Genomic DNA, 23,322 nt, shown 5'->3' with positions numbered 1-23,322 from the left:
GAGAAAAAACCCCCAGCCCTCACCTGTTTTTGGAAATGGTTTAAGAGTGTGTATATACACACACAAGGGGGGGGGGAGAGGAAACAGGGATGGAAAAAGAGAGGAGAGTGTCTTAGGGTGTCATTTTGTGTCATTTTGGTTGGTGGTGTGCCCCAGGATTTTGTAAACGTAAAAAATGTGCCGCGGCTCAAAAAAGCTTGAAAATCACTGCTCTAGTCCAACCAGTAATCAGGTTGTTGCTACCTGCTACACACCACACTGCGCACCAGTAGCAAAAATGGAGCTGCGCCGCCAGTCTGCGTGAACGTCCCAGCGAGACTACAACCTCCGCAGGCAACTTTTGTTCCACTGGTTAATCGCTCTCACCATCAGAAAGTTCCTCCTTATTTCCAAGTTGAATCTCTCTTTGGCAGTGGTGGGCTCCTACGGGTAGGATCAGGTACGCAGTACCGGTAGCAAAACTTTGATTTTTTTTTTTCTTTTTCCCCCTTCTGGGCTCTGGGTATGTTTTTCTATCGCAGTAAATGAGGTTGAATGTGTATAATTTTAGAAGAGCTGTACGTGTATTTATTTATTTATTTTATTTATTTATTTATTTATTGGATTTGTATACCGCCCCTCACCGTAGACTTGGGGCGGCTAACAACAGTAACAAAAAACAGCATGTAAATCCAATACTAAAACAACTAAAAAACCCTTATTGTAAAACCAAACATCCATACATACAAACAAACATACCATACATGAATTGTAAAGGCCTAGGGGGAAAGAATATCTCAGTTTCCCCCATGCCTGACGGCAGAAGTGGGTTTTAAGGAGCTTACGAAAGGCAAGGAGGGTGGGGGAAATTCTAATCTCTGGGGGGAGTTGATTCCAGAGGGCCGGGGCCACCACAGAGAAGGCTCTTCCCCTGGGCCCCACCAAGCGACATTGTTTTGTTGACGGGACCCGGAGAAGGCCAACTCTGTGGGACCTAACCGGTCACTGGGATTCGTGCGGCAGAAGGCGGTCTCGTAGATACCCTGGTCCGGTGCCATGAAGGGCTTTATAGGTGATGACCAACTAGTATGTGTGTACATATACTTTATATAGTAGTTCATCAGGGGTGGGCTAGTGCCCAGACACAGGGGAAACGCAGTGGGGTAGTGAAAATGGAGTTCCACCCTAGAACACCCAATTTGCACTGAAAGATGTTGAAACAAAATGCATAAGCCACACCCACAGTGTGGTAGTAAAAATTTTGGTAGCCCATCGCTGCTCCTTGGTCAGTTTCAATTCGTTATTTCTTGTCTGGCCTTCTGGTGCTTTGGAAAATAACTTGACCCCCCTCCTCTCTGTGGCAGCCCCTCAAATATTGGAAGGCTGCTATCGTGTTTTAAAAGAGATGGTCAAAAACACCAATTTTGAATCCTCAACGTGGAGGGTTAATTCCTTCCTCAAGTAAAATGTTTACGTAAGTGCCAAGATTCTGTTCAAGCATGACCATGATTCATACATTTCAGGGCTGGGTTCATACAATATATACTAAATCCTAACCAAACGAACCCCATTATGATTTAAAACAATGCATGGGCTACAGTCATAGGCTGTGACTGCATCGGGTTCCATGAGGAAGTTGTCTTAACCGTCAGCGAGCCACAGTGGAGTTCGTATAATGCTTCGAGCTTTAAGCAAATTGTCTGACAGCTCGGCCTAATTTATTAGTAAGATTTACACCCATCTGAAATGCATAACCCTGGGTGGGTGGAGCCCAGTCCATGCCAAAGAAACCTGGTCTACGTGCAAAAGTGATGGGGAAGCTATGGTTTGTGGACAGCTGGCAAACCAGGTTTCAACTCCTAAATTTTAACTGTTTCATAGCTGTAGCAATGAGCACTCATTTCTCTTTGGAAGCAACCACCACTGGCTACATTCCCACACCGCCACAGCTGTAGTCATGGGGAAGTTTGGAAATGGCCATTCGCTTCACATTTTAAACCAGGGAGTGGCGGTTGGGGAATAATTCACTGTTTCTGAAAATAGAGCAGGGTTCCCATATCTCAGGGGCTGCCACAAAGAAGAGGGAGTCAAGCTATTCTCCAAAGCACCCAAGGGCAGAAGGGTACGAAGCAACAGATGGAAATTAATCAAGGAGAGAGAAGCAACCTACAACTAAGGAGGAATTTTCTGACAGTTAGAACAATTAATCCCCGGAACGACTTGCCTCCAGAATTTGTGAATGCTCCAATAGTGGAAGTTTTAAAGAAAAGATTGGAAAACCATTTGTATGAAATGGTATAGGATTTCTTGACTAAACAAGGGGTTGGACTAGAAGACCTCCAGGGTCCCTTCCAGCTCTGTTATTCTGTTCTGTTCTATTCTGTTCTAATCTAGTCTAATCTAGTCTAGTTTTCATTCGATTATTCTATTCTAGTCTAGTCTTCATTCCATTATTCTATTCCATTCCACTCTTTACTCCTCTATTCTATGCTATGGCTATTATTATCCCATTCCATTGTACATAGCCTTCATTTCATTAGAACAGTGTTTCCCAACCTTGGCAACTTGAAGATATTTGGACTTCAACTCCCAGAATTCCCCAGCCAGCAAATGCTGGCTGGGGAATTCTGGGAGTTGAAGTCCAGATATCTCCAAGTTGCCAAGGTTGGGAAACACTGCATTAAAACATAGAATCCTAGGGTGGAAAGAGATTTTGGAGGTCTTCTAGTCCAACCCCTTGCTCAAGAAGTATTTTACCATTCTATATTATTTTATATTCTAAGCCAGAAAAAGACAATTTATAAGTAAAATGCTTCTAAGTCACTTTTTTAAACGTAAAGTTAACATTTAGACCGAATCGCCTGGTGAAGGAGTGTACATGGGAAATATGCCTCGTGCTTTCCGATGCGTACAGGAGTCGAATTTATGCCGGCACTTCATTAATAATTGCCTCTGAAGCACGGCAGGTAAAATTCCAAATTGCAAGGTTGCATTGCAACACCTGAAATTGGCAGCCGGATCGTCCCACCTGCTCTCCTGCCCGTCTGCAACACGGGCTGTGCTCATCCCGCTCACCACCCATCGTTTCGAGGTGCGCCCTGGAGCGCCATGCGGAAAAAAGAGTGGCAGGTAAATTGGGCTCGCTTAATGAGAGTCCTCCCTCCCTTGAAGACGGGGCTTGTTGGAACACGGAAGGAGAGGAGGGAGCGGGGTGGGGAAGTAGCAAGCAGGATCCGGCAATGCTATCTGGGAACGATAATACGGTCCCAGGTCTGGGAATCTTTAACTAGGCAATCATTGATTTGTGTGACCTCATTAGGACAAGGGGTCACTGGTGGGAACCAGCCGCACTGCGGGACAAGGAAGACCTTATAAACCATTTGCCAATCTCCTGGCCTGCGATAGCAGTAGCACTTCGCAGTGCGTTACAGCGCTCTCTAAGAGGTTTACAGTCGACCAATTTCCCCCAAGCGACGGAAGGAAGGAAGAAAGAAAGGAAGGAAGGAGATTAATAGAAGGAAGGAGGCTAAGAGAAGGAAGGAAGGAGGCTAAGAGAAGGTAGAGGCGAAGAGAAGGAAGGATTAAGAGAAGGAAGGAATAACATGGGATAAACATATATCCATTGTAAGATAAAATACAGGAAATAGTAAAAGGGCAGACTAGATGGACCATGGGGTCTTTTTCTGCCGTCAGTCTTCTATGTTTCTATGTTTCTATGAAGGAAGTAGATTAAGAGAAGGAGGCTAAGAGAAGGAAGGAGGCTAAGAGAAGGAAGAGGCTAAGAGAAGGAAGGAAGGAAGGAAGGAAGGAAGGAAGGAAGGAAGGAAGGAAGGAAGGAAGGAAGGAAGGAAGGGCAATAGCACTTATATATTGCTTCACAGTGCTTCACAGCCCTCTCTAAGCAGTTTACAGAGTCGGCCTACTGCCCCCCCCCAAAATTTGGGTCCTTATTTTACTGTCCTCGGAAGGATAGAAGGCCAAGTCAACTTTGAGCCGTTCAGGATCGAACTGCTGACAGTCCTCAGAAATTAGCCTGCCATGCTGCATTCTAACCACCGCGCCACCAAGGCTCTGAATGCAAGAGCCGAACAGCTATAGAAATAACACTTAAGAGTTATATATACTGCTTCACTGTGCTTTTAGAGCCCTCTCTAAGCGGTTTACAATATCAGCCCGTTGAGTCCAACAAGCTGGATCCTCATTTTATGGAGCTTGGAGGGATGGAAGGCTGAGCCAACCTTGAGCCTGCTGAGAATCGAACTGCTGGCAGTCGGCAGAGTTAGCCTGCAAGCCTGCACTCTAGTGCCACCCTGCAGTGACTGATGGAATAAAAGATAGAATAATGATGGAATAAAGATGGGATGGAAATGTGCAAATGCTGGGGCAGTGTTTCCCAACCTTGGCAACTTGAAGCTATTTGGACTTCAACTCCCAGAATTCCCCAGCCAGCATTTGCTGGATAGAGAATTCTGGGAGTTGAAGTCCAGATAGCTTCAAGTTGCCACGGTTGGGAAACACTGCTCTGGGCCATTCTTCGAATGGGGGAAGAGAGAATGCCCTCTTGCACAGAATGAGTCAGAAAAACACCCGGAGAGATTCTTGAATGACCCATCTCTTCCCACTAAACCAGCGACTCATTTCTTCCACTGCTTGAGTCATTCCTCGCAAATCTTCCGTTGCAACATTCAGCAAACTTGGCAGGAGGAGACGTCTGGCGAGGGGGGAACCTCGACTTCGATGCCTCTGAGCAGACCTAGAAACCTCCTGACAGTGAGAACAATCACACCGGCAGAAAGTCTTCCCTCCAGAAGTTGTGGGTGCTCCAACGCTGGAGGCGGTTTTAAAGAAGAGGTTGGACAGACGTTTCGTCCAAAATGGCATAGCGCGGTGACTGGGAATCTTTTTTCCCCTTGGGTAGGGAAAGCACGGGCGGGCGTGCCCACACCCATAATTCAATGCCCCCCAATGTGCCGCACTTCTGCACATGTGTGCGTGACCCCAATCCCCCAGGCATGAACGGACAACCCTTCCTTCTCTTAGTCTCTTCCTTCCTTTTCTTAGTCTTCCTTCTTCCTTCTCTTAGTATCCTTCCTTCCTTCTCTTAATCTACTTCCTTTCCTGTTTCCTTCCTTCCTTTCTTCTCTTAATCTCCTTCCTTCTCTTACTCTCTTTCCTTCCTTTCTTCTCTTAGTCTGTCTCCTTCCTTCCTTCCTTCCTTCCTCCCTTTTCTTAGTCTCTTTGCTTCTTTTTTTGTCTTAATCTCCTTCCTTCCTTCCTTTTCTTAGTCTCCTTCTTTCCTTTTTTCCTTCCTTCCTTCCTTCTCTTAGTCTCCTTCCTGCTCTGCTCCTCTGGTAGGCCCGTTTTTTGCCCTGCCCAGCCTGCGGAGGGTGAGAACAGCCCTCCAGAGGCTGAAAACGCCCTCCCAGAGCGTCCACACAAGGCAAAAATCAGCTGACCAGCATGCATATATGCGCTGGAGCTGAGCTAGGGCAATGGCTCATATGTCGGTGGAGGTTCACCATCATGGGCATACGGTCTCCTGCCTGAGCAGAGATTAGATAAGAACAGGGCATCCTCAAACACACAATATTTACAAATTGTAGAGTGATTCCAGTTTATTCTTTATACCTTGGTCTCGAATTTTACTAACCACATAACCTCTGACCCTGTCCCATCATCCCATCAATTATTTCTTAGCTGGCTGTAGAATTCTGGGAGTTGAAGTCCACAAGTCTTAAAGTTGCCAAGTTTGAAGACCTCTGCTCCAGAGGGACTCGAGGGGAAGGCCATTTTCGCCATCCCCAGGCATTGAATTATGGGTGTGGTCAGGAGGCAGGACAGGGTGGAACACAGTTATTATTATTATTATTATTATTATTATTATTATTTATTAGATTTGTATGCCGCTCCTCTCCGAAGACTCGGAGAGGCTTACAACAACCAAACAGTACAAATCCAATGATTAAAAGCAATTTAAAACCCTTAATATAAAAAACAGTCATACATCTCAGACAAACCATACATAAAATGGAAACGGCCCAGGGGAATCAATTTCCCCATGCCTGATGGCAGAGGTGGGTTTTAAGGAGTTTGCGAAAGACAAGGAGGGTGGGGGCAATCCTAATCTCTGGGTGGAGTTGATTCCAGAGGTTCAGGGCCGCCACAGAGAAGGCTCTTCCCCTGGGGCCCACCAGACGACATTGTTTCGTCGATGGGACCCAGAGAAGGCCAACTCTGTGGGACCTAACCGGTCGCTGGGATTCGTGTGGCAGAAGGCGGTTCCACTGGCAGAAATGAAGATGTATGCACAGCTCCAGCTGATTGGCGGCTGTCACTTCCTGGATTATTGGTTTCGGTTCAGGTCTCCTTTTTTCCCCTGCTGCTGCACGCTCCTCACTTTTTTCCTCTTTCATCCTTCCTGGCCTCAGATGAGCTTCCCTCTCTCCTGCCCGGCTCCCCTCCAGCGTCACGTGGCCACCTCCCAAGGCCAGGAAGGAGGAAAGAAAGCTGGAAACGCGAAGCAAATTATCACCCCAGAGAGCGACACTGGTGAGGTTGTAAACTGCGGACTTAACAGTTCACTGGAACGATGATGTTCATTCAAGCCACTCCCACCTGATCACACGGCCGCCAAGCCACTCCTACCCAGTCACATGACCATTAAGCCACGCCCGCAAAATAAGCCACACCCGCAGTGTGGCAGTAAAAATTTTGGCTGCCCATTACTAGGTGTGGGCACTCGTACATGCGCGATAGCACATGCTTTCAGCACCCGAGGAAAAAAAGGTTCACTATCAATGCAGTCTGCATTGGCTGCCGATCAATTTCTGGTCACAATTCAAAGTGTTGGTTATGACCTTTAAAGCCCTTCATGGCATCGGACCAGAATATCTCCGGGACTGCCTCCTGCCGCACGAATCCCAGCGACCGATTAGGTCCCACAGAGTGGGCCTTCTCCGGGTCCCGTCAACTAAACAATGCCGGTTGGCGGGTCCCTGGGGAAGAGCCTTCTCTGTGGCGGTGCCGGCTCTCTGGAACCAACTCCCCCTGGAGATTAGAACTGCCCCTACTCTTCCTGCCTTCCGAAAACTCCTTAAGACCCACCTTTGCCGTCAGGCATGGGGAAACTAAACATCTCCCCTGGGCATGTTAATTTATACATGGTATGCTTGTGTGTGTGTTTGCTATTACATGGGGTTTTTCTTAAATCGTTAAATATTTTAATTAATTGGATTGTTGTGACTGTTTTTACTTGTTGTGAGCCGCCCCGAGTCTTCGGAGAGGGGCGGCATACAAGTCCAACTAATAAAATAATAAATAAATAAATCTCTGACCTACAAGGCCCCTTCCAACTCTAGATACTATCTCATTTCTGACAATCGAGGGCTTCTTCAACCCTTCGGCCTAAGTGGGATCAAGTCGGTAATTGACAATTAGCCGGGCCTTTCACTTCTATTTCTCTCCCTGGGGTTCAATTTGGCCGTGCAAAAGGCCGCCATTGTGCCAAATTCAGAAACATAGCTTCTGTGAAGACTCCCATCTGGTAGGAGAGGACACCACCCTTCTCAAACACTCTTCCCCATATCCCAAAAGACAGAAACAGAAGGATCAGGTTTTGTTTAGTTGTTGGGGGTTTTTTTGCCAGCAGGCCGGATTAAGAGAGGGAAACACCCAGCTTGGCAGAGCTGGATAAAATCACTCCGATTTGGCAGCGGGTGCCAAATCCGCCTGTGTCAAACAGGCAGAATTCACCCAAAACGTGTACATAAGAACGTAAGAAGAGCCATGCTGAATTGGGCCAGAGCCTATCGAGTCCAGCATTCTGTGTCACACAGTGGCCCGCCATTTGTCCATGGGGATCTTGAGCAGGAAGAGAAGGCAAGACCCTCCCTTTCCCTTGACCCCCAACAAATGGGACCCAGGGGAACGCTGCCTGCTTCAACCAACATATAGGCGGCACTTGGACATCCGTTTCAATAACCACCGATACACTTGGCACCTCGAAACAAAGTTCCATTGTGTAAGTAAGTAAGTAAGTAAGTAAGTAAGTAAGTAAGTAAGTAAGTAAGTAAGTAAGAAAGTAAAAGCTTTATTTTATCAATATAATAAAGACAGAACACTGTTCCACTGTCATCTTGGTGTGCCAGTTGTCCTTACTTTAAAACTGTTCGTTTAGTGAGTGTTCAAAGTTACAACGGAACTGAAAGAACTGGCTTGGTTGTGACTGTTTCTTTCAGAGTTACGACCGGTGTGGCATCTCCTCCATGGTCACATGATCAAAATTCTTAGTCTCCTTTCCTTCCTTCTCTTAATCTCCTTCCTTCCTTCTTTCCCTCTCTTTGTCTCCTTCCTTCTTAGTCTCCTTCCTTCCTTCTCTTAATCTCCTTCCTTCTTTCTCTTAGTCTCCTTCTTTCCTTCCTTCTCTTAGTCTCCTTCCTTCCTTCTTTTAATCTCCTTCCTTCCTTCTTTCCCTCTCTGTGTCTCCTTCCTTCTTAGTCTCCTTCCTTCCTTCTCTTAATCTCCTTCCTTCTTTCTCTTAGTCTCCTTCTTTCCTTCCTTCTCTTAGTCTCCTTCCTTCCTTCTTTTAATCTCCTTCCTTCTTTCTCTTAGTCTCCTTCTTTCCTTTCTCTTAGTCTCCTTCTTTCCTTCTTTCTCTTAGTCTCCTTCCTTCCTTCCTTCTCCTAATCTCCTTCCTTCTTTCTCTTAGTCTCCTTCTTTCCTTCCTTCTCTTAATCTCCTTCCTTCCTTCTTTTAATATCCTTCCTTCTTTCTCTTACTCTCCATCTTTTCTTCCCTCTCTTACTCTCTTTCCTTCATTCTCTTAGTCTCCTTCTTTCCTTCTTTCTCTTAGTCTCCTTCCCTTCTTCTCTTTATCTCCTTCCTTCCTTCTCTTAGTCTCTTTCTTCCCTTCCTTTAGTCTCCTTCCTTCTTTCTCTTAGTCTCCTTCCTTCCTTCCCTCCTCCCTCCCTCTCTCCCTTCCCAGTCTCCTTCCTCCTTCCTTTTCTTCCCCTTTCTCAACCTTCTGACAACCAAAGTCCACGGAGAAGCCCAGATTCACATAACGACCATGATCCTTATCAATCCGCCGCAGCGGTTCGCTTAAGAAACCCGTCAAGAAAAGTTCGTAAAACGGGACCAAACTCACTCCACAGGTTTCCTCACTTAGCTACATAAATTCCAGGCTCCACTGTGGGCCATAAGTTGAGGACCACCCCACCCACCCACCCGTATAGGTGCAAGTGCTATTCCTGTGGCTTTTACCTCCCCTGGTTTTCCCCAAGACATCAAAAAAGGGCATCTAAACTTTTCTGGATCGAGAGAAGGGTGGCCGGTGAGAAATGTTGAAAGTTGGAGGCTGAGTTCCACCCAGGATCAAACCTCCTTCTTGGCAGCCCGAGAAACAAGGTGTGTCAGGGTGTGGGAGAAGAAGGAAGAAAAGGCTCACGTGTTTGTGGCAATGCCTCGGGACTTTTTTTCCTCTTTTTTAAAAAAAGGGGAAAAAAACCCTTCCATTCAAAAGAGATCTTCCAGAGCAGAACACCCCAAAGGGTGGAGGAAGGGGGAAGTAAAAAAATAAACAGGTAACCTTCAATTTAAAAGCAGCAAGTGAAGCCAAAATCCTTGGGGCTTAATTGAGACATGGGGTTTTTTGGGGGGGAGTCAGACCATTTTACATCCTTTTCTTGCCATCGTTGTTAAGCGAATCACTGCAGCAGCAGGTTTTGGAAGTGGAATCCGACTTCCGAGCGGGTTGAATTTTGATCGCGTGACCCTGGGAAAACGCTGTTGACAGCCATAATTTTGTATTTTGTTTTGTTTTGTTTTATTGAGTCTGTCAGGAGATGGGCAGCTTATAAATCAAGATTGATTGATAGACAGACAGACAGACAGACAGACAGTGTAGATAGATAGATAGATAGATAGATAGATAGATAGATAGATAGATAGATAGATAGATAGATAGATAGATGCATGCATGCATGCATGCATGCATGCATACATACATACATACATACATACATACTAACTATAGATAGATAGATACTGTAGCTAGATAGAGATAGATAGATAGATAGATAGATAGATAGATAGATAGATAGATAGATAGATAGATACTGTAGCTAGATAGAGATGGATAGATAGATAGATAGATAGATAGATAGATAGATAGATAGATAGATAGTATAGATAGATACCGGTAGATACTGTAGCTAGATAGAGATAGATAGATAGATAGATAGATAGATAGATAGATAGATAGATAGATAGATACTATAGATAGATAGATACTGTAGCTAGATAGAGATAGATAGATAGAGATAGATAGATAGATGTAGATAGATAGATAGATAGATAGATAGATAGATACTATAGATAGATACTGTAGCTAGAGATAGATAGATAGAGATAGATAGATAGATAGATAGATAGATAGATACTATAGATAGATAGATACTGTAGCTAGATAGAGATAGATAGATAGATAGATAGATAGATAGATAGATAGATAGATAGATACTATAGATAGATAGATACTGTAGCTAGATAGAGATAGATAGATAGATAGATAGATAGATAGATAGATAGATAGATAGATAGATACTATAGATAGATAGATACTGTAACTAGATAGATAGATAGATAGATAGATAGATAGATAGATAGATAGATAGATAGATAGATAGATACTATAGATAGATAGATACTGTAGCTAGATAGAGATAGATAGATAGAGATAGATAGATAGATAGATAGATAGATGTAGATAGATAGATAGATAGATAGATAGATACTATAGATAGATAGATACTGTAGCTAGATAGAGATATATAGAGATAGATAGATAGATACTATAGATAGATAGATACTGTAGCTAGATAGAGATAGATAGATAGAGATAGATAGATAGATAGATACTATAGATAGATAGATACTGTAGCTAGATAGAGATAGATAGATAGATAGATAGATAGATAGATACTATAGATAGATAGATACTGTAGCTAGATAGAGATAGATAGATAGATAGAAATAGATAGATAGGTAGGTAGGTAGGTAGGTAGGTAGGTAGGTAGGTAGGTAGGAAGGAAGGAAGGAAGGAAGGAAGCCATAATTTCACTTTTTTTCTAGTGTTGTTGTAACTTCAGATGGTCATTAAAATGAACATGCCCCTTCAGCATGCCAAGATCCTCCTTTATTTCTCCCCGGTTTTTAACAGCCTAAATGCAGAATGCAGAACTGAGGAAGCTCCTTGGAGGAGAAGCAAAACATTTTCAAGGAATAATAATAATAATAATAATAATAATAATAATAATAATAATAACAACAACAACAACAACAACAACAACAGCAACAATAACAATAATAATAGCCACAACTACCATCTACCACTGGTAAAGAACTGGTGGGATCATAAACCTGAGAAAGTAGTTGAAAACAAACATGCCAAAATACTTTTAATTTCAAACTGACAAGGTTTTGGGACAGAATACACCGGACCTCATGACTGCAGAAAAGAAGAGGGTGTGGATCGTTGATGTCGCCATACCAGGTGACAGTCGAATTGATGAGAAACAACAAGGAAAACTTAGCTGATATCAGGGTCTTCAAATAGAACTATGACGACTCTGGTATAAAGATTAGATTAGATTTATTGGATTTATATGCCGCCCCTCTCCGCAAATTCGGGGCGGCTCACAACAATAATAAAAAACAGTACATAATAACAAATCCAATGCCCACCAATCTAATTACAGTTTAAAATTAATAAATTCATAAAACAATCCCAATGTATATAAAAACAGACACACAGTCAATCAATCAATGGCAAAACAACATGGGCAAGGGGGAGATGTTTAGTTCCCCCATGCCTGACGGCAGAGGTGGGTCTTAAGGAGTTTATTTATTTATTTATTTATTACTTAGATTTGTATGCCGCCCCTCTCCGAAGACTCGGGGCGGCTCACAACACGTGGAAACAAATCATAAATAATCTAACAAATTTAAAATTAAAAGATTTAAAAGACCACATATACTAACAGACATACACACAAGCATACCATATATAAATTAAACATGCCCAGGGGAAGATGTTTCAGTTCCCCCATGCCTGACGGCAAAGGTGGGTTTTAAGGAGTTTACGGAAGGCAGGAAGAGTAGGGGCAGTTCTAATCTCCGGGGGGAGTTGGTTCCAGAGGGTCGGCCCCCCCACAGAGAAGGCTCTTCCCCTGGGTCCCGCCAGACAGCATTGTTTGGTTGACGGGACCCGGAGAAGGCCGACTCTGTGGGACCTAACCGGTCGCTGGGATTCGTGCGGCAGGAGGCGGTCCCGAAGATATTCTGGTCCGGTGCCATGAAGGGCTTTATAGGTCATAACCAACACTTTGAATTGTGACTGGAAACTGATCGGCAACCAATGCAGACAAACCAGTACAGGTGGTCCCAGTGGTGATCGGCACACTGGGTGCTGTGTCAAAAGACCTCATTTGAAAATAATAAACATAGACACAATCACGATCTGTTAGTTGCAAAAGGCCACTGTACTTGGATCTGCGTGCATCGTATGAAAATACATCATACAGTCTAGACACTTGGGAAGTGTTCAACTCAGGATATTGTGATACGAAATCCAGCATATCAATCTCATTTGCTGTGTATTATTGTTTAATAATAATAATAATAATAAAAATATTACTAAAGAAAATTCTTGACTGTGCAGAACTAGATGCCTTAACATTAAAATTAAAAAACAAAGAAGACTCCGATTATTATAAAACATGGAACATATTTTATGATTGGTTTAAGAGGAGAAATAGAAGTTCAAATTGAATTATGATAATAACGATGCTTTAGGATATGTATTTATTGACAGAAAGATGAAATATGATGCAATTACAATGAGTTTTTGTGAAAACAAATCTTTATGTAAGTAAATTTATTAATAAAAAAGGGTACGGAAGGCGGTTTAAAAATAACAATAATAGAGAAGACATTGATAACCAAAAAGAACAACAGTGAATGCCGATGACTTCTATTCACCAGAAAATAATTTGATAAGCAACAAGACTGTAATTCTTCTTCTCTCAAGAGGAAATTGATGATATTTTATGTTATTTGTAATTTTGTAATTGTCCAGGTGTTTTTTGTTTGTTTAGAAGTGTATGTATGTTTTTCTATTTTCTTCTTTGTGTATTGCAAATATTGCAAATATGTCAATGTATATATTTTCTTGATTATGCTTTTTAAAACAAATTAATAAAAATTATTAAAATGAATAATAATAATAACAACTACAACAACAACAAACAACAACAACCCAATTGATCACATCCTCAGCAGCTGCAAGAAAATGGCACAGAGGGACTACAAACAGAGGCACAACTACGTGGCCCAGATGCTCTATTGGAACCTCTGCCACAGCTACCACCTACCAGTGGTAAAGAACTGATGGGATCATAAACCTGAGAAAGCAGCTGAAAACAAGCATGCCAAAATACTTTGGGATTTTCAAATTCAAACTGACAAGCTTTCGAAATACAATACACCAAACCTCACAATTGTGGAAAAGGAAAAAAGTGTGGATCATTGATGTTGCCATACCAGGTGACAGTCAAATTGAATCTTAAAACTGAACTATGGCGATTCCGCCATAAACCAATACAAGTGGTCCCAGTGGTAATCGGCACACTGGGTGCTGTGCCAAAAGACCTCAGCCAGCATTTGAAAACAATAAAAATTGAGCAAAAGGCCACCGTGCTTGGATCTGGGCGCATCATACGAAAATACATCACACAGTCCTAGACACTTGGGAAATGTTCGACTTGGGATATTGTGACACGAAATCCAGCATGTCAATCTTGTTTCCTGCGTATTACTGCTTTTTTGTGAATAAAATAATAATAACCCATAAGAATGTTCAATATCCTTCACCCAGCCAGCCAAAGCCTCTTCAGATCTCTGCAGACAAGAAGCCCTTGCTATGTAGAATAGAATAGAATTTTTATTGGCCAAGTGTGATTGGACACACAAGGAATTTGTCTTGGTGCATATGCTCTCAGCGTACATAAAATAAAATATACATTTGTCAAGAATCATATGGTACGACACTTAATGATTGTCATAGGGGTCAAATAAGCAATGAAGAAGCAATATTAATAAAAATCTTAGGATATAAGCAACAAGTTACAGTCATACAGTCAACATGGGAGGAAATGGGTGAAAGGAATGATGAGAAAAACTAGTAGAATAGAAGTGCAGATTTAGTAGAATGTCTGACAGTGTTGAGGGAATGTACAGGCAGAAACCCAACCGATGTAGCCTTCTCCTTCTCTTTACCTTGGCTATATATATATATCAGTGTTTCCCAACCTTGGCAACTTGAAGATATCTGGACTTCAACTCCCAGAATTCCCCAGCCAGCGTATTCTGGGAGTTGAAGTCCAAATATCTTCAAGTTGCCAAGGTTAGGAAACACTGATGTATATGGTGGGAGAACCAAAAGCCAAAATACTTTTCTGTTTCATCATGAGCTAAAAACAAAAAAAGCACATAAAAAGGCCCAGCCAATCTCGAAAAAGTTGGGAGACGGCACACAGACCAATAAAGGTAACCCTGGACTTGCAACAGCTTATTTAGTGACTGCTTAAACCCAACTTGGTAACATCATCAGTGCTAAAAGGTGTGTGGAGAGGAGGAGGAGGAGGAGGACGACTGTGTGGTCTTTGAGCTGGATTGTTTTCTCACAGACATTTCATTACCCAACTAGGTAACACTCTCAGTACTAGAAGAGAGTGGGGTGCATGAAGAGGAGGAGGGAGAGGAGGAGAGAGAAGAGGAGGAGGAAGAAGAGGAGGTTTGTATGGTCCTTGGTGCTCTCTGAATTGGATTGTTTTCTTGCAGGTGTTTCATGACCCAACTATGGAACTTCATCAGTGCTAGAAGGGAGTGTGTGTGTGTGTGAGAGAGAGAGGAGGAGGTCTGTGTGGTCCTTGGTGCTCTCTGAGCTGGACTGTTTCCTTGCTGACATTTCATTACCCAACTATGGAACTTCATCAGTGCTAGAAGGGAGTGGGGGCTATGGAGGAGGAAGAGGAGGAGGAGAGAAAGGAGAAGGAGGAGATGATTGTGGGGTCCTTGGTGCTGTCTGTCTTGGTGCTTGCTTTTTTTTCTTGCAGGCATTTCATGACCCACCTAGGTAACATCATCAGCGCTAGTAGATTTGTGGAGATGAGGAGGAAAGGAGAAGATTGTGGGGTGCTTGCTGTTTGCTTCTTTTCTTGCAGGGAAAGTGGTACAATGAGGCCCAAACTCACTTCAAACCAATTTCTCACTTTTCTCACATTTTGGGGCTCCATTGGTGGCCTTAAGTCAAGGACTACCTGTGGTCTGTAGATGTTCGTGGTTATGTGTCCATGGATGGCTGATTTGTCAGAGTGCCAGGCGTCTAGAAATTCCCTGGCATGGGTATGTATGCATGCATGCATGCATGCTTGTATGTATGTATGTATGTATGTATGTATGTATGTATGTCTCAAAAAAATCAAGGGAACACTCAAAGAACACATCCTAGATCTGAATGAACGAAATATTCCCATTGAATACTTTGTTCTGTACAAAATTGAATGTGCACAACAGCATGTGAGATTGATTGTCAATCAGTGTTGCTTCCTAAATGGACAGTTTGATTTCACAGAAGTTTGATTGACTTGGAGTTATATTGTGTCGTTTAAGTGTTCCCTTTATTTTTTTTTGAGCAGTGTGTGTGTGTGTGTGTGTGTGTGTATGTACACTGTATTTGGACTTTTATTTTTTTGGTCCCTAACTTTCCCCTTTTCATCAAACAGCCACTTCTGTTTACAGACGCCAGGCAACAGTTGAGATTGTTGACCAGGGAAGCAAAAACAATCACAACAACAAAGTCTGCAGAGGGGGAAAAAATCCTTTGCGTCTATGTGGGAGTAAAGTCATTTTCTCACAACTTCCCCTTCCCAGGTTTCCAGGGGCCATTTTCAGAGTGGAAGCTCCTGGAAACACAAGAACCTCCCTTCCCTGAAGCGAAACCGAAAAAGAAGCCAAGCGAATTCAAGCCAAAGTGTGTGAGAGAGATTGTGTGTGTGTGGTTTGTGTGTGTGTGAGAGAGAGAGAAACAGACACACACAGAGAGAGATTGTGTGTAAGAGAAAGATTGTGTGTGTGTGTTTGTGTGTATGTAAGAGAGATTTTGTGTGTTGTGTATGGGTCAGAGAGAGATTGTGTGGGAGGTGTGTAGGTGTGGTGCGTGTGAGAGAGATTTTTTGTGTGTGAGAGAGGGAGATTGTGTGAGAGAGAAATTTTGTGTCTGAGAGATTGTGTGTGAGAGAGATTGTGTGAGAGAGATTTTGCATGTATGATTTTGTGTGTGTGAGAGATTGTGTGTGTGTGAGAGAGAGAGAAACAGACACACAGAGAGAGTGTGTGTGTATGTAAGATTTTGTGTGTTTTGTGCGTGTCAGAGAAAGATTGTGTGGGAGGTGTGTAGGTGTGGTGTGTGTGAGAGAGATTATTTGTGTGAGAGAAATTTTGTGTCTGAGAGATTGTGTGTGAGAAAGAGATTGTGTGTGTGTGATTGTGTGTGATTTTGTGTGTGTATGAGAGAGAGAGAGAGAGAGAGAGAGAGAGAGAGAGAGAGAGAGAGAGAGAGAGAGATTGTATGTGAGAGATTGTGGGTTTGTGGTGTGGATGGGGTGAGGTGTGTGTGAGTGAGAGAAAAAAAGAGAGACTGTGTGTGGTGTGTGTGGTCGAGAGATTGATTGTGTGTGTGTGTGTGAGAGAGAGAGAGACCCTTTTCATGCCCAACCATGCGCCTGGCTTCCTCAGAATCTAGTTCCTGCCTTCCCTTTCCAACCCTTCCCTCCCGGGCCAGAAGAGAAGAGGGCGAGGCGAAAAAAGAAAAAAAGAAAGGAGTGGCAACGTGGAAATAAAGAAGGAGGGGAAAAAGGAGGGAAGAGAGACAAGAAAAAGAGAAAAAAAAGAACTTTGAAAACAAACAACAAACAAACAACAACAAAACCAAAACCGCACGTCTGCAGTCCCCCCCCCCCAATAACACAAAATCTGGAAAAATCCACGCGGGGGCCTGTAAAGGCGGCGGCGGTCTTTCTCCGGAACTTTTCGCCTCCCCACCCACCTTCTTAAAAGAAAGCTCAAATCCCACCTCTGCTTTCCCGCAAAACTTGCGCGCAAAAGTAGTCTAAAGAAGAAGGAAAGAAAAAGAAGGGGGGGGGAAGGCGCAGGAAGCTAAGCCGCCCACTCCCCCACCAGGAAGTGGAGGGGGGGTCTTGTCAAGCTGGAGACTGAGAAGCCCCCCCTCCTCTTGCTTGCTTTGCAAACGGGCGACGTTTAAAACAAAAACACGACCCCTAAATCCTCCCCAATTCAGCCCAACCTCTCCAAAAAGGACCCCAGTTCTCGCCCAACCTCTCCAAAAAGGACCCCTATGTTCTCGCCCGAGACGGCGACAATAGCGGCAGCCCCTTCCCCGACTCAACATCCTCGGAGTTGGGAGACGTTGCAAAGCCGAGAGGCGCCCCTCGCCCCCCCGCTCACCCCCTCCCGCCTCTACCTGGCCTCACCTGCGATGGACTGGCGCCTGTTCTCGTCCAGGTGAGCCGAGATGACGTCGCCCATGGCGGACGGAGGAGACGCAAGAGGCTGGAGGACGGAGGCTGTTTGGGGGCTAAAGGAGGAGAGCAGAAGAGCCCCGCCGGGCGATGCACTCCATGGGGTGGCCGGACCGAGCCGGAGGGGAGGGGAGAAGAGCCAGCGAGGCGGGTTCTTTCCCGGGCGCCCGCAGCTTGCTCACTCGCTCGCTGGCTGCTTCCTCCTCCTCCTCCTGCGACACGCCTTGCTTGGCTCGCCTTCCCGTTCCTCCGCGGGATTCCGTCCCTGCTTTTTTAAAAAATACATATTTATTTTTCTCCCCCTCTCCGTCCCCGCGAAGTTGGAAGAGGGAGAGTAGCGCGCGCGCCCTGCCGCCTTCCCTGGGTACCGAGGAAGGAGAATTATCTTTTTTTCACGAGGTTGAAACGACGGGTTTGAAGGACGGGGTGCTTGGCGCGCGGTGGTTTGCTTCCGGACGTTTCGTGACCCAGGTGTGTAACATCATCAGTGATGGAAGGAAGGAGGAGGAGTTGTAAGCATGCATGGTTTTTTAGACAGGAGGAGTGGGAGAATGGACTCAGAAGAAGAAACAGAGAAGAAGAAAAATGCATTTTTTTTCAAACAGGAAGCCTCAGGCTGAAAAAATAAAACATGCTCCGAGTCTTGGGAAAGGGGCAGCATACAAAACTAATAAATAATAATAATAATAATAATAATAATAATAATAATAATAATAATAATAATTTATTAGATTTGTATGCCGCCCCTCTCCGAGGACTCGGAGCGGCTCACAACAATAAAACATCATATACAAATCCAATGTTAAAAACAGCCTTTAAAAAAAACCCTATTAAAACAGTCATTACATCCCAAACACACACACCATCCATAAAATCAAAGGCAGTTAAGGATATATCAATTCCTCCATGCCTGGCGACATAGATGAGTTTTCAAAAGTTTGCGAAACGCAAGGAGGGTAGGGCCAGTCCTAATCTCCTGGATAGGGAGCTGATTCCAGAGGGCCGGGGCCACCACAGAGAAGGCTCTTCCCCTGGGTCCCGCCAGACAGCATTGTTTCGTCGACGGGACCCGGAGAAGGCCAACTCTGTGGGACCTAATCGGTCGCTGGGATTCGTGCGGCAGCAGGCAGTCCCAGAGGTATTCTGGCCCGATTCCAGAATAATAATAATAATAATAATAATAATAATAATAATAATGATGATGATGATGATGTCACCAAAACATGCAGTTGGTTCTTGGTTTAGCTAAATACATAGCGGAGTCTTCCTCCTTCCCTCTCCAACTTTGTGGGATTAAGGTACAGCAAAATCAGAAAATGTGTTCCTCCCATCTCCTTTTGACGTCAAATCCTGTCAAATTTATAGTTATCATTTCGGGTAACCTAACAAAGCTTGCAACGTCTATGTTTACATACTGGACATACCTGGGGTTAACCGCGTCATAGTTTACTCCATGCCTCCAAAGTCTAGGTCTCATTAGACAATGTGTTTTGTTTTTTTAAAACATTGAAGAGTAAAAGTTAAAATGGTGTGGTTTGAATAAAGAATACAATTTTGCTTCTCCTTGGAAACCACTTTTTGATTTTGTGTATGGGAGGGCATGAAAATTTGATTTTGGGCTTCAATGAGAATATTTCATTCATTCAGATCTAGGATGTGTTATTGTGAGTGTTCCCTTTACTTTTTGAGCAGTATATATACAAAAAAAGAAAAATGAAAAAAAAAACATATAACATGACAAACTAACAACATATAATATAAACATAAGTTACAACTAAAGCAACAAACAGGAACAGGTAAAACAAGTTCATTTTTCTTTAACAGCCTATTGCTATTATTTGCTTGACTATTTATATTTTCAATTGTTATAAATTTGTTATTTCCTGTGAACCTGAGTCACCGATTTGGGGCCGTTGATCTCATGGTGTACCATGGAGATCAAGCCATAAAATTATGCATGGTTTTTAACTGTGGAATTTAAATTGTTTTTTTACAGGTTTTAATTTGTGTGTTTTATTTTTGGTTGTGAGTGGCCTAGAATCCCTAGGGCACTGATGGCGATCCTATGGCACAGGTGACACATGGAGCCATATCTGCCGGCACACGAGCTGTTGCCTTAGTTCTGCTCAAGCATGCACATGTGCACCAACAAGCTGAATGCTGGCTGGGGAATTCTGGGAGTTGAAGTCCACATTCTGTAAAGGACCTTGGAATACTAATATCGAATGACCTAAGTGCTAAAGGCCACTGCAACAATATCGCCAAAAAAGCCTCTAGAGTTGTCAACCTGATCCTACGCAGCTTCTGCTCAGGCAACCTCACCCTACTCACAAGAGCCTACAAAACTTTTGCCAGACCCATCCTAGACTACTGCTCATCTGTCTGGAACCTATACCACATCTCAGACATCAACACCCTTGAAAATGTCCAAAAATATTTCACCAGAAGAGCCCTTCACTCCTCCACTCGAAACAGAATACCCTACGAAAATAGACTAACAATCCTGGGCCTAGAAAGCCTAGAACTACGACGCCTAAAACACGATCTGAGCATTGCCCACAAGATCATATGCTGCAATGTCTTACCAGTCAATGACTACTTCAGCTTCAACCGCAATAACACAAGAGCACGCAACAGATTCAAACTTAATACGAACCGCGCCAAGCTGGACTGTAAAAAATATGATTTCAACAATCGAGTTAACGAAGCGTGGAACTCACTACTGGACTCAATTGTGTCCACCCCTAACCCCCAACATTTCTCCCTTAGACTCTCCACGATTGACCTCTCCAGGTTCCTAAGAGGCCAGTAAGGGGCGTACATAAGTGCACTGGTGTGCCTTTCGTCCCCTGTCCAATTGTCTTTCCTTTCTTTTACCTATCTTATATATTCTCTTCCTTACATATATCCTCTCCTCTAAGTTCACTTTCACCCTCTTTTATATTATCACATGTCTATTTTCTTCCTATGTATTTATGTATTGGACAAATAAATAAATAAATAAATAAATAATATCTTCAAGTTGCCAAGATTGGGAAACACTGCTCTAGAGGACAGAAGGGAAAGGGGGGACAGGATCGAAACATTTAAATATGTGAAAGGGTGGAATAAGGTTCAGGAGGGAAGTATTTTTAACAGGAAAGTGAACACAAGAACAAGGGGGCACAATCTGAAGTTAGTTGGGGGAAAGATCAGAAGCAACGTGAGAAAATATTCTTTTACTGAAAGAGTAGTAGGTGCTTGGAACAAACTTCCAGCAGACATAGTTGGTAAATCCATCCAAACATAAAATACAGGAAATAGTATAAGGGCAGATTAGATGGACCGTGAAGTCTTTTTCTGCCGTCAATCTTCTATGTTTCTACAATCCCCGAGAACAGAATCAATCTAGGGATTTTCATGCAAAGAGTTTCCTGCAATCTGCACGTAATGCAGGCCGTTAAATTAGACAGCAAACAATGCGGGTTGTAAACCGTAGGAAGTGACCTTGGCTCCTTGCAGGTTTGGGGTTAATTGCTTGCTGCAAGGATTTATAAATAGCGCTTGCTGGGTAAATGACAAACCCAGTTATTGTTTTCTTTCCAAGAAGCTTTAACAAGAAACCTAGATAGCTGGGTGGCTACTAGCTATCTAACCACTACTGCACCTGCTGACTTGGTGAGCCCGAGGTGTTAAGCAGCAGAGGTTCAGAATCCCCTTGGAATGAAAAAGAAACAACTGGGGAAAGGGGGGGGGGGAAGGAGGAAGGAAGGAAGGTAGGAAAGAGAGAGAGAGAGAAAGAAAGGGAGAGGAAGGAAGGAAAGAGAGAGAGAGAGAAAGGAAGGGAGAGGAAGGGAAGGAAGGAAAGAGAGAGAGAGAGAAAGAAAGGGAGAGGAAGGAAGGAAGGAAAGAGAGAGAAAGAAAGGGAGAGGAAGGAAGGAAGGAAAGGAAGGAAAGAGAGAGAGAGAGAGAGAAAGAAAGGGAAAGAATGAAAAGGAAGGAAGGAAAGAGAGAGAGAGAGAAAGAAAGGGAGAGGAAGGAAGGAAGGGAAGGAAGGAAGGAAAGTGAGAAGTAAATAACCTTTCAATAATATTTAAATATTATGCAATGAAAAAGAAACAACTGGAAAAAATGGGGAGAAAGAAGGAAGGAAAGAGAGAGAGAGAGGAAGGAAGGGAGAGGAAGGAAAGAAGGAAGGAAGGAAGGAAGGAAGGAAGGAAGAAGTAAATAACCTTTCAATAATATTTAAATATTATGGAATGAAAAAAAAACAACTGGAAAAAAGGGGGGAAAGAAGGAAGGAAGGAAAGAGAGAGAGAGAGAGAGAAAGGGAGAGGAAGTAAGTAAGTAAATAACCTTCCAATAATATTTAAATACATAAATGGAAAAGATTATATAAGCATGAGATTATTGTCGATAAAAATTGCTGACTTGGTGAATCTGAGGAGTTAAGCAGCAAAGGTTCAGGATTCCCTTGGCATAAAAAAGCAACAGTTGGAAAGGATGGAAGGAAGAAGAGGAAGGAAGGAAAGAAAGAAAAGAAAGAAAGAAATGGAGAGGAAGGAAGGAAGGTGAGAAGTAAGTAAGCTTAAAATAGTAATTCTATACGTAAATGGAAAAGATTATATTAAGCATGAGATTATTGTTGATATAAATTGCTGTATTATAAACCTAGAAGTTGTGTAGGGTATATTGTATTGTTTTGTCCATTCTGTGTATGTTTTTCTTTATTTTTTGTTTCCCTTTCTTGTTGTTTTCCTTTTTGTGTGTGTTGATTTTTAAATGTAAATAATGTAATAAAAAATATTTTTTTAAAGGGGAAAGGAACAGCTGGCTGCTTCTTCTCTGCTTTTATTTAACTTATTGTTTTTCCAGGGATGTTTGTCCAGAAATCCATAAAACAAAGGCCGGCACATCCCAAAGAGGCATTTAAAAAATAGCAGTTGCGTCTGGCATTTCCCCGCCACTTCCCACCCAAGGGAACCACCACCAACCCGCCCCCGCAGCCTTCAAAAGCAGAAAACAATTCTGATTAATGTCCGCGGTTTGACTCAGCACTTTTATAGTGGCTGAGTGTTTTGTTTGAGATGGAGCGGGAGGGGGGGGGAGAGAATACATCTGCATTGGCCAAATCATCTGTAAAATTAAGGTCAGCTTGCAAAGGTCAGAAAAATTCTCCAAAGCGATGTGTCTCCCTCACCAACTCGTTCCCAGAGATCTAACTGTGTGCAATCCTTACAGTTTACAGGGCTTAATCTGGTAACACTTGGAGTAGGGTGGAGGAATTATAGCATTGAGCAATAGCATTTAAACTTATATACCTTTTGCAGCCTTTTCTAAGCGGTTTACAGAGTCAGCCTCTTGCCCCCAACAACACGATTTGAGTATTACCCACAAGATCGTATGCTGCAACGTCCTACCAGTCAATGACTACTTCAGCTTCAACCGCAATAACACAAGAGCACACAACAGATTCAAACTTAATATTAACCGCTCCAAACTTGACTGTAAAAAATATGATTTCAACAATCGAGTTATCGAAGCGTGGAACTCATTACCGGATTCAATTGTGTCAACCCCAAACCCCCAACACTTCTCCCTTAGACTTTCCACAATTGACCTCTCCAGGTTCCTAAGAGGCCAGTAAGGGGCGTAAATAAGTGCACTGGTGTGCCTTTCGTCCCCTGTCCAATTATCTTTCCTTTCT

The 23,322-nt window shown here is 43.2% G+C and overlaps 1 protein-coding gene across 1 annotated transcript in view; it reads right to left on the bottom strand.

The window, feature by feature from the left end:
• Positions 1-17,884, bottom strand: part of NIBAN2 (niban apoptosis regulator 2) — an 87,876-nt gene extending 69,992 nt beyond the window's left edge. Inside the window, exon 1 of the mRNA XM_070758736.1 lies at positions 17,589-17,884. Coding sequence (XP_070614837.1) covers positions 17,589-17,643 — 55 coding nt within the window. The 5' untranslated portion in view covers positions 17,644-17,884. The remainder of the gene's footprint in view (positions 1-17,588) is intronic.
• Positions 17,885-23,322: the final 5,438 nt, after the last annotated feature.

Source organism: Erythrolamprus reginae, chromosome 8 (genome assembly GCF_031021105.1).
Source record: "Erythrolamprus reginae isolate rEryReg1 chromosome 8, rEryReg1.hap1, whole genome shotgun sequence".
Lineage (NCBI taxonomy): Eukaryota > Metazoa > Chordata > Lepidosauria > Squamata > Dipsadidae > Erythrolamprus > Erythrolamprus reginae.
This window is presented reverse-complemented; position numbering and strand designations above follow the sequence as displayed.